The sequence below is a fragment of the Carya illinoinensis genome, chromosome 13, assembly GCF_018687715.1.
Source record: "Carya illinoinensis cultivar Pawnee chromosome 13, C.illinoinensisPawnee_v1, whole genome shotgun sequence".
In the NCBI taxonomy this organism is placed as follows: domain Eukaryota; kingdom Viridiplantae; phylum Streptophyta; class Magnoliopsida; order Fagales; family Juglandaceae; genus Carya; species Carya illinoinensis.
The window spans coordinates 2,973,544-2,991,756 of NC_056764.1; the positions used below are offsets into that span (position 1 = coordinate 2,973,544).

An 18,213-nucleotide genomic window follows, 5' to 3' on the forward strand; every position below is an offset into this window, starting at 1 on the left:
TATTATTATGCAAAGTTTTGCTTATCCATCTGTACCGGCCAGAAGAAAACTCGTTGAAATGACAAGGACATCGGTCTGAGTAATTTCAACCGATTAAAAAACAAGATGCGCGCTAGAGTATATATAATTGTAGGAGAAGATAAGCCGGTTCGCACAATAGCAGAATCTGAACATGTTAATAATTGATTGACAATTCAACGAGGAGAAACTGGATGTGATGGAGAATAAAGAGTATTACAATAATGTGAAATTATTATCTTACTTACACCTTCTTTATAATCAAGATGGGATAAGATGAAAATTAAAATTTAATTTATATAATAAATTTAAATATCATTTAAATAATAAGTTAAGATAAGATAAATTAAGATAAAAATTTAAAATTAAATAAAATATTATTAAAATATTAATTTTTAATAACATTATTATTTTGAGATTTGAAAAAAATTAAATTATTTATATGAAAACTTAAAAAAATTATAATGATGTGATGAAATAAGATGATATGAAATATTTTTACAATTCAAACGGAGCCTTAAAATCATCTCTTATTGGCTGACAAGTACTAGAACAAATTTTCAGGTTAAGGAATTTTAACTTCTATGCTCAAAAGAGAGATTTAAAAAAATAAATAAATAAAAATCATTCAAGTTCTACTATTCCTTCGTTTGATTTTGACAACATTGAACGTTTTATTTCCGTTTTTTGCCCTTTTTTTTCATTTTGGGCTTACCAGGATGAAAACCGAGAGAGTTGTTGATTGTCCAACCTTTCAGCCGAATTACGGCCTCCATACTTTCTCAAAACATTTGGGCCGATACTTAGATGCTTATATGGGCTTATTGGCTGATTTTACCCAATCTAGATCAGCCAGAAAAGTTACCCGAAGAATCACAGGGTAAAAATGCACGGATGTTTTTTTGTCAGAACTTAAATATACCAATTGTTTTCTAATCAAAAAGGACAAAGAGGAGTAAAAAATAATATTGTAATTTGATAAATTGAGAATTGTTTTTTTTTTTTTTTTTTTTTTTTTATGAGAAATCAAAGCCAGCAACTAGATTTGACGTGGTGGCCGCCAAACTCGAAAGCTATTTGTGGCTTGCCCTGGGTTGAACATTGAGTAGTACTGCAGGAAGGCAGGCAGCTTTCTCAAAGTTGATCTATACATTGAGTCATCCACACGCCGATTATATTTACACCTGTGTGAGAGAGAATAGCCACAATGATCATATATCTCAACAACCCTCAGTTTTTGCCTTTCTCTGCTCGAAGTAAACTACAGTCTGCCTGCATACTACTCTTCAATTAAATGTTATTTCAACTCACGGCAAAAAAAAACACACGCTCGGGGGGGGGAGAGAGAGAGAGCAAAAAATAATGAGTTTTTTTTTTTTTTTTTCCATCTCTAATTTATTCAGGTAGGTACACATACTTGCCAAATGACACCAAGGAAAACACCTAAAACGTGACTAGTTATTTGTACAAAAATTATCATTTCCTATCAAAATGATTAATCGTTATCATGATCAGAAATGGTTATTTTAATATCTTACGAGTGATATATATAGCAAATGTTTCCTGCTTTCATAATAATAATAATTATTATTAATTAACAGTTCTAGCCGACATGATGAATTGCATGCATGGCCGACCGTGTCAATAGACGATCGATCTGCATTATTGAATAAATACTATTAAATCATGATCTTTGTAAACGGATAAGTTTAACGTTTCATTACGTACGTTATTATCTATTAATATATACATACAGATCTATAACAATCAATTGCAAATACGTACTGAGCATGATTTATAATGACACCGTATTGCGAAGGTAACTGCTACCATTATTGGTCATAAACCCTGCCGTCCAATCTTTAATTTTCGCGGCTATAAGGCAATATTTCATATTAATTAGAACTTAAGTAAGCACGTTAAAATCAAGGTAGAATAGATATTATAAGCCGGGAGTGCAAAGCACAACCTGCATGACGTTGATATGGCATGAATTGATTTGTAACATATATATATATATATATAGTCTTACATTTCTTATAAATCAAGTTCCGCCGTATCAATTACACGTAGGATAATATGCTTTACACACCCGACTGTCCAATAATATTTTTCTAATAAAAATAGAGGTGGTGTGGATCATCAGTTGGTACTGGCCGTTTCTCAGCTTTTAGTTACAGTAAACGTCAAGCTGATGTAACTCATGAGATCTTTGGATGTTGTTGAATACAGCATGCTGCATGCAGCGATCAGCCAGGGCGTAAAAATGAAGCATCCACTCGTACTTCACCCACCATGCATGCTTCAAGCTAATCTACTTAACTCGTAATCTAACAATTCAACAGAGACAATTACCACCAGTTAGATCATTGTTCTCCATTCCACTTCGTATCAAGTCTTACCCTGATCATACGCCAAAGCATATTTTCAAACACCAAAATCCTGATCTATGCTAACTTTTCCTATCCAGAAAAGAAAAAAGAAAATATAAGAATATGGTAGTAAATTTAAAGCTTCGTCCATTTCCTCCAAAAGCCTCAAACCCCAAGCTACAATGTGTCTCTTATTCAGTAAATCTAGCGACTTTATCTTGCTCTTCTTCATCTTCCTAATTGTTCGCTCGCCCCCATGCATTCTTGCCAGAAGAACGCCCGAATTCAGGTGGATCAATTTTCCGGTAACTGCCAAAAGCTATAAGGGCAATAGGGACTACATCGAAAGGTTCTTCAACGCGACCAGAGGCAGCCATATAACTGGCATATCGGAAATCAAAAAACACTTTCATCGTTTTGGCTATCTCACGTCGCAGAACGGCACATTCACCAACACCTTCGACGCTCGGTTCGAATTGGCTATCACACGCTACCAAGAAAAACTCGGCCTACCCACTACGGGTAAGCTTGATTACCCTACAGTTTCTCAAATTACCGAGCCAAGGTGTGGCGTGCCCGACGCAGTCCACAGGTTGCATGCAACCCGACATTACGAGTATTTTTCTGGGAAACCTCGATGGTCACGGCGCATGCCAATGAGGCTCACCTACGCATTCTCGCCGGAGAATTCGATAAACCACTTGAGCTTATCAGACATAAGGGTCGTTTTCAAACGCGCATTTGGGAAATGGGCATCGGTTATACCAGTGAGTTTCTTGGAGACCGAGGACTATGGCTTCGCGGATATAAAAATTGGGTTTTACAGCGGCGACCACGGCGACGGAGAGCCATTCGATGGGGTTCTGGGAGTTCTGGCCCACTCATTCTCGCCGGAGAGCGGGAGACTCCACCTCGATGCGGCGGAGACGTGGACCGTTAACTTTGAGACGGAGAAATCGCCAGTGGCCGTTGATTTGGAATCTGTAGCAACCCATGAGATCGGGCATTTGCTAGGTTTAGCCCACAGCTCGGTGAAGGAGGCTGTTATGTACCCTAGCTTGAAGCCTAGGGATAAGAAGTTGGATTTGACAGTGGACGATGTGGAAGGAGTGCAAGCTCTGTATGGATCAAACCCTAATTTTAGGACTGGGTCTTTGTTAGAGTCAGATATTTCCACAAATCAGGGTGTTGATTACAGAGCTGGGACATCTACGGGGGCCATTTCAGTGCTGGCTTTGATTCTTTGTTTGTACATATGATTTCAATGAATATTTCTTTGTTTTTTGGTTTTTGGGTTGTGGAGGCCGGAACATTAATCATGTTTCCTAGAGTACAGGATAAGGATCAGGCCGGTTGGACGCCCTAAGATAGGATTTGACCATGGTAGCTTTGAAATTTGAATTAGTTTGGCAAACTCAAACAATATCGGAGATATTTTTCATCTCTGACGTTTTTGGTGTTCATGATTGAATTCATCGAAGATAAAACGTCAGCAAGGTCACAATGTTCTTTCTGTTTGTTTGTTCTTTCCTTAATTGATCTTCTCTTTGCATACGGTTTATTACTATTGACAATTTATTACAACAAAAATAAAATTACAAATTGACGTGATTGAACGTAATACATTTTATTATAAAATAAATTTAACATACATATTTTATGAAATCACGTTAATTTATAAATTTATTACTGTAAAACCTCTTTAAAATTATAATACTTTAATTTATTTTATTGGTTTTCTTTTGTAATAGTCTAATTCATCCTGAATTAGCGATGCAGATGCTATGTTCGTGATTAAAAAATCATCAAAATCAGTTTTGTTTGGGGTTAAGATCATCACAATTAGCAAGATCAGACTATGAAGAAGCGCATAATGCACATTCGATCGAACATGATCTAGTTTAACAATCAACCACACTACAACAAAAATCATTTTTTGGGACGAAATTGCTTTGGGACGAATTGGAAATCGTCCCAAAAAGTGAGATTTTGGAACGAAATTTGAATTTCGTTCCAAAATAACGACGGAATGCCAGACCGTTCGAACGCGTTCGAACGCTATTCTTAGGGACGAAATTTTTTGTCCCAAATAAGTTAACCGTTCGACCGTTAATGATTAACCATTCGAACGTTCAATTGTTACCGTTTGAACGTAATATTGGCGCGATAGGCAAAATTATTTTGGAGGGAAATTGACAAACCGTTCGAACGGTAAATTATAAACGTTCGAATGATACATATTCACCGTTCAAACGTTATTTGAAGCGTTCGAACGTGGTACCGTTCGAACGGTAAGTTAATACCGTTCGAACGTATTAACTGAAAATTAATACCCTTCCCTAATTAATCCAAATTCATGATAATAAATGTTATTTAAATGTAATATTCGGTATTAATTATATTAAATATAATAATTAATTCAATTATAATATATTTTAACTGTTAAATATATTAAATGCAATATATTTAATGCGCTTATATATTATTAAACACTATATATTATATTTATAATTTTTTATATATATAGTATATATTATATTATATTTAATTAAAATATATTATACTATTGAATATTATATAGTATATAGTATATAGTATAAGTTATATTATATAGTATAATTAATATAATATAGACTACTATATACATGAAACTATGTTCATGTATTTATATAACATATATATTATATGTGATATTAACTAATATATATATATATAATAGTATATGTATTACATGACTTGTTTAATATATTTTTCATATTATATTGCAGTTATAGGCTAATTAGATGACACTCTCTATTCTAGCACTATAAATGACACTATATATACTCAATTTTAGTTTTTGTATCATTATAATACACTCTAATTGCTAGTAGTATAGATGACACTATATATAATAGTAGATATCCTATTATTAAATAATATTATAATAATAATATAATATAATAAACACTATATATATATGCATGTGATACATATAACCCTATGCTATGATACCATATATATGTTATATATAATAGGTTAATATATGTACTTGACTATAATACTAGATGTAATATGATATTTTATACTATATATGTTACTAAACTATATAATATATGTTTGATTATATATTATATAGTTATATTACTCTATCTCTAAACTATAGTATATTTACAAGTTATTATATTTAAAGGTATAGTGTAAAAAAAATACAATAAGCAACATTTTAATTTGACGTTTGAACGGTTTAAAATAACCGTTCAAACGTATAAGAAAACGTTCGAACGGTAATTTTCACGTTCGAACGGTAATTTTCACGTTCGAACGTGAAAATTAGAGGGGGAAAATTTTCCCGCTAATCTATTTGACGTTCGAACGTTCATTAAATAACCGTTCGAACGTCAATGTTCTACATTTACACGACAGAACCTCACAATCTCGCACTCGTTCCAGTCGACTTCCAATCTCTCCCACGCTCATTTTCTTCCAACCAACGCCATTATTCTTCAATCCAGCCCTCAAATATTACTAACTTCTATCAATCTCTTATATTTTCGGATTAAGAGGTTGTTTTTACCGTTTGGTGAAGAGTATTTAAGTTTTGGGCATTGGGTACGGGTGGATTTTCCGGTTTATCTCTCCAAATCAGGTATTCTCCTTAAATATATTCTCATTTTAGATTTTATATAAGTGTTTTCGTTTGCTATAATGAGTTCGTCATATAGTTTGCTGTCTTTTGATGTAATTTGGACTGTAAATGTTGAGGTTTTCGGAGGTTGAAGACGACTGTAATCTGGAATTAATCCGTTCGAACGGTACTCGTTTGCCGTTCGAACGTATGTCCTTAGATCGAACGGTGACTAGCACCGTTTGAACGTTATGTTGGTCAGTATTAAAATAATTAATACTTTAAATGCAGGAATTGAAATAAAAATTAATTATTTATAATCTACATTTAATAATACTTAAATACTTAAAAGATTAAAGTAATCAAATGAGAATGAATTCAATTACAAATCATCTAAAATTTAATAATACTTAAATATTTAATAGTTGAATTATTCAACTATAGGTTAATACAAATAGTTTTGTTTTAATAACACAAAAATACTTAATCTTTGAATTAATAAAATGAATTTTAAATAAAATACAAATAATCTAGATTTAATAATACTTAAATACTTAAAAGTTAAAAGTGATCAAATGAATTTGAATTAAAATATAAATTCCGAATTATAATTAATAAAATGAATGTTAATTACAATACAAATAGTTATAATTATTAACTAGAATGTTAATTACAATACAAATAGTTATAATTATTAACTAAAATGTTAATTAAAATACAAATAGTTATAATTAATAAAATATTTTGAAAGATATAAAACAACTATCTAATTATTTAATAATATAAATACTTAATTAACATATCTTGCATTGTTTGTTTGATACATGTTCTATTGAAGAATTGGTTGCAAAACAACAAGAGTTAGAGGCTCAATTGGCGAGACAAGGAGACATGGAAATGCGCCTCAAAAAACATGAAGAAGAACAAGCAGAGTTCAGGAGAGATATGCAATTCCAAATGCAACAGTACAGGCCTCCAACCAACTGATGGTTTTTTACGTCTAGCTTATGACATTATCTAATTATGTATGAACAATGCTAATATCATGGTTATTTATTTCTTCGCACTTATTATAAAACTTTTGTGAGTAATTAAACAGTTCCTAATTTATGTTTTTCAAATATTATGGATGTCTATTTAATTTTTTTTTATAATTATTGATTTTAATAAAAATAATATCCGTTCGAACGACCGTGTCACGTTTGAACATTAATGGGTAGGGCGTTTAAACGATAATGTACCGTTCAAACATTAATGACCAAACCGTTCGAACGATACCAGATGCTCAAAAAAACATTCAAACGCAGGTCATTACCATAACGTTCGAACGTTGATCAGCACCGTTCGATCTGTTCCTTTAACGTTCGAACGTAATTCTATTGATCGTTTGAACGTATCTTGATAACCGTTCAAAAGATACATTAACGTTCGAACGGTAACTGAGAAGCATTCGAACGCCATTCTGGAACGAATTTTAACCGTGACAAAAAAAGTCATCGTTCGAACGGTATCGAACGGTCAATTTCAAAATCGTTCCAAAAGATATATTTTGGGACGAAATTGTAATTTTCGTCCCAATATATCTTCTGGGACAGTGATGTTGGGACGACCTTGGGATGAAATTTTTTCGTCCCAAAAAATCTTTCGGGACGAAATCTATATATTTAATTTTCGTCCCAAAAAATATTTTTTGTTGTAGTGCCAGTTCGATCGTATCTGATGCAACTAATTTCTTTTCCTTTTCTGTTCGTGTACAAGGTAACTAGCTAATTATTAAAGACGAACCAAAATCGTAAGAAATTCTAATGACCATATTATATAAAAATAGTGTACATAGAACGGTCGATTCAATCAGAAATAAACCATGCAGTTGCCAATTAATTATGTACAGGGAGAGAATGGCACGTCACGATCAGTCGGGTGATCATATATATATATATATATATAATAATTATCAGCACACCAACTGGGTGGTAGTCATGTACCCAACTCACGATCGATGTAACTTGTTCATGATCAAACCGAAGTTATTGATGTGAAAAAATAAATAAATTAAAATAAATGGATCTCATCACATGAGTGCCCTCGATCGATTGAGAAATATTTATATATATGTCGTAGTCATTGTCAAAGTCTAACTTGCGTCTTCATCAGATAACCAAACCGAAATGATCAAAATCTGCTTTCTTTGTCATGAATCTTTGGGTAGTTGGAATATTAATTAGTTAGGTGATTAATTTATTGAGTTATATAAAATCTCCTTATAAACGCAATTTCTCAAATAAATATATACTAATTTATCGTATCATGAAATTGATCTATATATTAATATGTGTGTGTACACGTGTGTTAACTTAATTCAGTATGTTCGAGTCTTATCCATCCACAGTGTCTTTTTATTTATCTCAACTAATTATCCCATCATCATGACTAGCATTCCGAGAAAAAGAACTAGCCACGTACAAAGTCATGAAAAGAATTACACTCATGATCACTGATCGAAACGCTGCTAGTGATAGCTAGCTTAGTGAAATTAAAACCTACATGAAAGTTGAATGACAGGTACGTACGTGGTGATTCATTTGTAAAGCAACTGTTCTTAATTCTCAATATTAATTTGAAATATATATGTAAGAAAGGAAGAGCCTTTTCTTAAAAATTCATAACCTGGCTAGGTAAATTGTTCAGATAATAATAATAATAATAATAATAATAATAGTTGTAGTAGTAGTAATGATAATATATACTACAATCACAACCCTTTTCACATGCATGCACGACATATAGGAATGTCCTTTGATAATGAAATGCCCCGGCCCACCACATGTCTTAAGATTCAAATTAGGCTACATAGATCACAATAATGGCATCGATCGATCTCAAACAATGTTAGAGAGATTGTCATAAATTAAATGATGGCATGTTAGGCTTAAATACATAAGAGAAATCATCTTTAAGAACTTTAAGTCAATGACACTCATACCAATCATGTATGTTTATTTAAATGGAAAACAAAGTGTGGAATTAAGACTTTTAAGCTCATCATGACACTCTTATATTCTAAATATATATATATATATTAGATTATCATTTGTCCTAAAAATTTGAAGCTTAGAAAATGTTGGAACCCTTTTTAGAGAAAATGTTTTTTTTTTTTTTTTTTTTTAAGGAATATCTCATTGATAATAAAATTGATCAAATATAGAGATAAGAGATACTGGTCCGAGTTTACAGCAGATGGAACTTTTACAGTGAGGAGTGGCTATTTTGTGGCATTAACTATGAAGAAATTGAAGGAGGGGGATTCCTCTATGAAGAGTGGGATTGAAAAATGCTGGAAAAGGTTGTGGAGTATGGAGGTGTCTGGAATAGTCAAGAGTTTCCTTGGGAAAGCTTGTAAGAATGTGTTACCAACTAGGCTTAAACTGTATCATAAACACATTATTAATAGTCCTTTACGTTTGGTGTGTCAGAGAGAGGAAGAATCAGTTGCTCATGTGCTTTGGAGTTGTATAGCGGCAAATGATGTATGGGTGGATGTTACTAGCCCAGTTCAAAAGTGGAATGTAAATGAGTTAGATTCTCTGGAGGTTTGTAGGAGATGTATAGAGACACTTACAGAAGCAAATTTATGTTGGGTTGCTATAACAATGAGGAAGATATGACTAAGAAGGAATAAATATGTTTCTGAAAGCAAAATGATAGATCCAAGGAAAATAATTGAAGGCAAAGATGATGTACTAGAAGATTTTAAAAGTGTTGAGGTTTCAAGGCAGGAAGTTAATCATGTTAGATTAAAGACTGATATTATTCAAAGGTGGAGAAATCCTAAAGTTGGCTTCATTAAGGCTAACTAGGATGCTACAGTGGATGAAGGAAATAAGAAGATGGAGATTGTGATCATTATACGAGATAAGAAAGGTGAGATACTGATCTCATCTCACTCCTTGCAAACAAAAAGTTCCAATCAAAACCTGTGTTAGCTGAATACATGGCCTTATGGGCAAGTAGTGGATGATATGAAAATGATGCTTAAGAGTAGAAACGACTGGAAGGTGGTGCTTACACCCGTAATTGTGTTGCACATCAGATAACTAAATTGAGTTTTTTTTTATGAGAGTGAGATTGTAACAATCAATGAAGGTTCTGAGTAGGGGACAGCATTGGCCGATCCGGACTAAATAAACCAACGGGATCAGTCTTCTTCAGAAATGGGAGGATCGAATTCATTCGGTCCGGTCCGCAGTCCAAGGATTTGTCACCTCGGACTGAAACCGAATGAAAAATTAAAATATATATTATGTATATAAATAATTGTATAAATTAATTATATATATAACAATATTACATAAGTATTATATTCTTTAATGTATAACTATAATATATAGTATTAGTATATATTAATATATTAACATATTATTAGAGTTATAGTATATGTATAAATTTATAGTAGTATTATTATAATAAACTTATTTCTAGTATTAAATCACTATAATTACATAAGGTATTATTTAATATAGTATTACCAATTTATCACTAACTTAGTATATATATTTAGTTATATATTTAAATGATGGTATTAGTACTAACTCTATAACTATATATATTTAGATCAATGTATTATTATATTTTTTAATGTATAACTATAATATATAGTATTAGTATATATTAATAACTGTAACAGCCCGCTAGAAATTTAACGGTGAAATTTCTATTGGCTTTAGGAATCTCGTGAAGATCCGATAAGTTTTCACGAATCTATTAATCGTATAGTTAATGTTATTACTCACTATGGTATCAGAAGTGTGTTTTTGATTATTGAAGATAGTTAGAAAGTTTTAATTGGACACATGAAAAGATTTTAGCCACCTTACTCTTCCAAGTCTACTCTCTACTTTTGAAAAATAGCCTAAACTGATTTTGTGGATATTATTGGATAAAAAAAAGAAATATCTTGAACTAATTTTCGTGAATATTATTGGGTAAAAATATCTTGAGCTGATTTTTATAGATATTATTAGATAAAAATATCTTAAGCTAATTTTTGTAGATATTATTGGATAGAAATATCTTGAGATGATCTTTTATAGATATTTTAGGTAGGAAAAACCTATACTCAACTTTCAACTCCAGCCTTATCATCTTCCATATCTCGTCCATAAGTATCTCCAGCCACCACCTACGAACTTATCTTCATTTACACGTTCTATTAAAAGAATATCAAACACTCTCTCTCGGACAGCTTTTAGGAGTTCTTTTGCACGCCCATTTCGAAACTTTTGTAAGTGTTTTATCATAAAATCTCCTTCATATAAGTTGTTTCTTTTTTAGTCTAGTTTACGTGAATATCTTATTTGTCCCATTTGAAAATCATTTGATCAGTCAAATATTATGTAAACTATAAAAAGGTCATTCTGGGAGATAAACTGGAGAATATGTTATAGTTTGGAATTTTTGACCAAGCTAATGGATAGATATTGGTCTAAAATTTGTATGGAGTATTGTTAACATGTATATATGATTATTGGTTGAGGATTTTTGCATGATTAAAGGTTTTGATGAAAGATTTTCTTAAATTTAGAAACTTAGAAACTGGAAGAGGAAAAACAGTTTCTGTTTTGAGAAAGTTTAACTCTTTGGTGGTCTAAACCTATTCCAATGACTTTGATAATTTTATTGGAGGATCCTAAGCATCTTATTTACATGTTATATTATTATTTTGAAGATATTTGATGTTAGTTTCAAAGATATGAAATTTTATACAAAGAGATATTCAGATAAGCTAAAGTGTGGATGTTTTTGGCTAAATTTATGTTTTGGTTAATTTTTAACCATGTGATCTTGAATTAGAAGCTTATATATGTTTTAAGATATCTTTTTAAATCATGTGATGGTTTGATTTGAAGATCACATCTTTATAAGTTATAAATCAAAAGGTTAATCAAAACAAGTTAGAAACAAAAAATCAATGGAAATAGTATATGAGAATTTAGGCCCTATGGAATTTTAATAGTTGTAATTAGTTTTGAATTTTTCTAAATTGATATTTGAGTTGAGGATAAAATTTACATGAAGCATGTAAATTTTGGTGACTTTTGAAATTAGTATACAAAATTCTTAAGTTATGGGTTAAACGGTCATTTTCTTAAATGCAGAGAGTAAAATGGAAATTTTACTCTTTAAGTTAGTATTTTTCATATTTCAATTTATTAGTGATTTAGTGCTAACTTTTAGAATCACTAATTACAGTTCCTCATGATCACGCTTAAGGTTTTATAAGAAACGTGGAGATCGAGGTAAGTTAGCTTTTAACTTACTAACAGTCTACTATGGATGTGTGCTAAGTAAAGGAACTACAGTATATATATATATATGTGTGTGTGTGTGTTATCATATATGTCATGCCATGTCAAGTTATCACATAATTGTCTGTTAGATAGAATTTATTTTGTCATCAGTTTTTATTTGTTACATAATATATTCTGTCATGTGTTGCTATACATTACAAGTACGCCATGTTAAGTATGCCATCTATTACATGTATATCAAGTTATGTAATATTCGCTGTTGCAAGTATGTCATATTAAATATGTTGTCTATTATATGTCATGTTACGAAATGTTTCTATCTCAAGTTGGTAATGTCTTTCAAGTTATGTTCAAGTCACGTTATGTTACGTCAGGGTTTCAGTCCTTTCGTATTCCAGTCATGTTTCATCTTGAGTTACATTCAGTTTTGTGGGGTCCACAACAACTGTGGCACACGAAGTATGGGGTCACAGCAATTGTGACGCATACACTACGTGAAACATAGCAATTGTGACACGTAGAATACATGGGGCCACAACAACTATGGAGTATGTATTTAACTGTATTGTGATACGTAGAATACATGGGGCCACAACAACTGTGGAGTATGTATTTAACTGCATTATGACGTGTAGAATACATGAGGCCACAACAACTGTGGAGTATGTATTTACACGTAGAATACATAGAGCCACAATAACTGTGGAGTATGTATTTTTCATGTTAAGTCAAGTTTCAGATCAAGTTCATGTCAAGTCAAGTTCAGTTCACGTTTCAATTTAAGTTATGTCAATTATGTTATATTGTACGTCAAGTTATGCTTCAATTACTTATGAATTTGATTATGCATTCATGCTTTTACTGTCATCCATGTATCATTAGTCTGTGTGGAAGTTTGTTTTGTTAACTTACTGAGATTTGTAATCAAATCTCACTGTGGTAGTCCCAACTACCATTCTCCCGAATGGTAGATCTTGTTACAGGACCTGAAGGAGAATCAGGAGCTGACCAACTAGACACAGTCGACTGAACGACGATGCGTCCTTAATATTAATATAGTAGTTAAATTACTACTTGTACGATGGAGTTGCATCTCCAGTACTTTTTGGATCATAACTATTTTGGATTAGTGCTATGATCTTAGTTATTCAATGGATCTTTATATATGAAGTATGTTTTAAGTATTTGGGATATTTTCAATTTGGTGCATAATATTGCTAAAGAAAAAATTTATCTGCTGCGAATATTGCATAATGTTATATGCATATTAGGAATATTGCATCTTATATGTCATGAACGGGGGCAGGTAACATTGTGTTGCATGTCTCGACGTTTCAAATATCCGTCCAATCCCAAATGGAATTTGGGGCCGTCACAATAACTGTACAATTTATTATTTATTATAATAAGTCACTTAATTTGAATTTAATATTTTAAATAATTTTTTTCTATTAATCAATTTAAAAAAAAAAGGAGGGGTTGGACCAACCGGACCGAATTGATAACTACCGATCTAGTCCCTAAGGATGTCCGGTTTTGTCTGGTCCAATCTAAAAAAATGATGGATCGAAAATTACCTAGACCAAACCAAACCGGACCATGCTCTCCCTTATATCTTAATATTGAGATTATCTCAAATAATATCTTATTAGAGAAAATGTAATTTAAAGATGTACGTAGACGTTAAAAGGTAATTTCCTTATTATATAAGATACTAGCTAGGATTTGACAATAACAACTTCACAACACGCATGATTAGCAAGCCTTCTCTAAGTATCTGTAAAATAATTCTTATCACAAAGAATGGGCCTCTACTAATTGATCTCCAACCTCAACCCTGGTTTTGGAAGTATCTAGCAAGCTAGCTAACATAATTCCATACTTCGAGTTTATTTTGCTGGAAACTCGGGACGATATCTTCTTTTCTTTGGCAGGTACCCGCATATATTTTCCCGTGAATCTGCTTTTCCTCGTTTGAGATATTTTAAGACGCGCGTACGGTTATTAGTTTCTTTTTCTTGATCGTTCTTCATGATGCATAGAGTCTATATATTTATATTTATATGCTTGTGACGTAGCTGCAGGATCATTAATATCTTTCATGATCCATCGTGCATTCACTTCCATGATAGATCATGGAAAATCCCCGGTGATTGTAATATCATTGGGCTTGATCTCTAGAATTAAACTTAATTCTACCTAACTTTTTTCCTCTCGTCTCGGCAAACAACAGCAGATCCTTTCTCCTGGTCCGGAAACCAAACTTCCACTTGAGTTTGCCATGAAACCTACTATAATGAATGGATCAAGTACGCACTTGACTCTAATCCCGTACGTGCATTAATTTAGATTATTCTGTTCCCCTCGCGTTCCTTAAACGCGCTTAATTTCCTTCCTTCGCTGCACTCTATCGTCCTGATCCCCCGTGGATCTCTAGATACTCTTTTTAAGTCCAAACTGTGGCTACAGATCAACCAACGAGGCTGGGAAACGAAAGCTAGCGGCGGGGGGGGGGGGGGGGGGGGGGGGGGGGGGGTTAAATCTCTAGTCGACGAAACAATAGCGGTCAAGATATATATGGATCCCATAGTTTAGTAAGTCAGGAACTATATATAATGAAAGTTGCGATAAGAGCTAGCTAGCGCTTTTACTTTCTTTGTACGACCCAATGTTAACAAATTATACACACACACACACATATATATATACTAGAAATTAAGTAAAACAGCTAAGAAACTAATTTCTTGACTCTTAAAATATTGGCAGTAACTTTAATTGCAAATGATCGAGCATGCCACATTAGTTCCTCAAGCTTTTATTCAGAAGTAGTACGTAGCTTTGTCCTAATATTCATAAACAGTCTAGACTCTAGCCAATTGGAATTCCAGAGTTTATATATTGGACCTACCTCCGAAACACGCAAATGCATGGTAGAAGTTTTAAGCTTTATTTTTCACAAAAGCAGACGTCACAAATTTATGTTTCACAAGTTAATTATAATCTCGTGTCAGTATTACGTACGTACACGTACGATCGAGTTTGATGAAACTTGCACTATATACTTTGATCCGAAATGCTAAACACATGCATGGGTTCGTGTACAAGTAAGGACCCGTATGTATAGATATCAATGCTCTATTTTTATACCGGTCCAAATAATTGAACCCTTTCTCTCTCTCGTGGACACACGCATCAATGCGGACGGCAGAAACCCGATCACACAACGATAAAATATTCGAGACAAGTTAGGGTATAGATCACCTTGACCATACATATATATATATATTATATAAAACCAAGTGAGTGCTGCAAATAGAAAAAAAAATACCGATTAGTGAGGGCCTCCTCACCATTCTTATTAATTAGCATCGTAATTTATATAATCATCACCATCGTAATCTTTATCGCAGTCATACATTTAGTAATTTTCAAATCCATGTAAACCGACATGTTTCAATATTATATAAACAAAAATTTTATGTGCAGTTATTTTTGTGGACTCTTTTGTGCACTCCAGTGATATGATTGGTTGTGTATTAAAAAAAATTAATCCAGCCAATCATATCAATGGAGTGCGCAGAGAGTGCACAAAAATGACTGTATATAACATTACTCTTATATAAATATATAAGATCATGTATGTATGATGGTAGTTTTAAAAACAAGTTAAATATTAATTGTCACGATCATCTCTCACCATCGTATGACATCATGGACTAACAGTTCCATGGATTACGAGTGCTGAGAATTGACATTTTCGACGCTAATGGGATCCACGTGTCACAACAAAAGGATAGTGCACATTTCCCACAGGCGGTCACGAAACCTTTTTATTCTGGTTAAAAGAGTTTCAACCCACCTAGTACCATAGCCAACATGATTATTTAATTGTTAATTTGCTAGACAAAACCCCAAGTCATATAATGTCAGCGTTGGAGTACTCGAAACTTGATGGACTATGCTTGGACTTTCTTTTAAAAAAATGTAGACTTCAAGGAAAAATGAGTTCTATTGCTTAAAGTGTACAAGTATATGACACGCCAATTTAATATTTCCCCAATTAATTTATAACGAAGAGAGATAGAGAGGAGTCATATATATGGCTATCCTGGATGCCCGAGTTTATTTGTTTAGTTGGCTCTTTCTACTTTTACCTGGAAAGCAGGCGTGGAAGACATAACAGACCCATTAACAATTTCAAGAAAAAAGTAGGGGACATAAGAAGAAAATCCATGAGATTTTTTAATTTAAAGGCTAGCTGAACCTGAAAGGTGTCTAGTTTCAAGGTACAATATTCCTCATGGGTATTGCTTCCAAGTTCCAAAAATGCAAGATAATGTACTCATCATACAAACATAATCATCATGCATGTCTTCAACTTCAAGATCAGAACAACTTCAAAGTATATCCTTAATACTTTATCCTCCTCACTATTGTCCTGATTTATAAACGGTTATAGTAATGTTTTCATGTTGCATGTCGTGTATCTATGGCAGTGGTTTACTTGCAGACATAGCCGACAAGATTAATGAGAGTGAACCAAGGAACTAACTCCATAAAATCGCATATCACTGAATACACCTCTCTCTCTCTCTCTCTCTCTCTCTCTCTCTCTGATCTATATATACACACACATGCATGCAATCAAAGAATTTACTTTAGATACAAAATAAGTATTTTATTTTCAGAAAGTAGTCAATAACTTACATGGTTTAGCATTAATGCTGGAAACAAGACGAACAGATCAAAATTATTGAAAAACCACGTGATGACAGTGTTATTGTATGTGTTAATTTATATAATTAGATACTGTGTTTGGACGTTGCTTGTAACTTGGACAATGAAAGGTGAAGGGCCATGAAACCAAGCAACCACGTGAGTCATCTTGATGGTAGTTTAGAAAGGAAGTGTGGACAGATGGAGGGAGAAACCTTCATTGGGTTATCATATGTTATTTATGACGAGTTTCCTTCATCTTCAAATTATGTTCACATGTAGGTCAGACAAGTATATGAATTAAGAAAGCAAGAGATGAATACAGAGAGAGAGAGAGAGAGAGAGAGAGAGAGAGAGAGAGAGAGATGGTGAAGAATTAATATTGCATATTGATCAGGGAAAGGAGAAGGATTGGGATAGATATACAGAGCAGACGGCTTTATTGCCACTTCAAGAGCCCCAATGAGAATGGCTTTGTTGGTTTCCTATGAATGGACAAACCGATACACCAGAGGACGCCTTATCAGCTTGTGACTTTTGAGATATTTCACAAAGTATGGGTCGCCAACACATGAGTACATGCACGTAAGGGGAAAATAAAAATATCGCAAGTTCATGACAAAATGAATGGCCTAGAAGCGACACCACCTACTTAAACTCTTCCTCTTCTCGTCTATCATTCCAGGCACTATCATTTTTCCTACGAAAAAATTACGGAAAAAATCTACGACGCAAATATTGGTAAAACAAAAAAAAATAGTTGAAAAAAAAAATCCCCATAAATAAGTTTCCTAGCCTCTCGTCTTTATGTACCTGTCTGTGTGTATCTGTGTGGTTTTGGTTTTTATTTTTTCCAGTTTTCCCTTTCCATTTGACAATAATAGAGGGCCTAGCTAATAAAGGGCCTTCAATGAATCTGTAAAAGTTAGCAGGCTTCAGGTACTATGAATACTTCGGCCTAAAGGCACTCCAATGCATTTAATTCTCCTTAAGAGGCTCAACGAAGCAAAGAGGGATGTAACTTCTCCAGAACCCTGTTGTGACAGACACAACACTACGGAAACAATCTTCCGTATGATCAGTCAACACATCTCCCCAATATAATATATATATATATATCTCAAGAGGCCACTAATCAAAGAACAAGCCAATCTGTCATTCTTTCCTGGGTCCAACAACCATACCTTTATTA

At 33.0% G+C, this 18,213-nt stretch overlaps 1 protein-coding gene across 1 annotated transcript; it reads left to right on the plus strand.

The window, feature by feature from the left end:
• Positions 1-2,146: 2,146 nt before the first annotated feature.
• Positions 2,147-3,903, plus strand: LOC122291470 (metalloendoproteinase 4-MMP). The gene has a single exon (XM_043099198.1). It carries the CDS (start codon positions 2,573-2,575, stop codon positions 3,647-3,649), a length of 1,077 nt encoding a protein of 358 aa, XP_042955132.1. The 5' UTR covers positions 2,147-2,572; the 3' UTR covers positions 3,650-3,903.
• Positions 3,904-18,213: the final 14,310 nt, after the last annotated feature.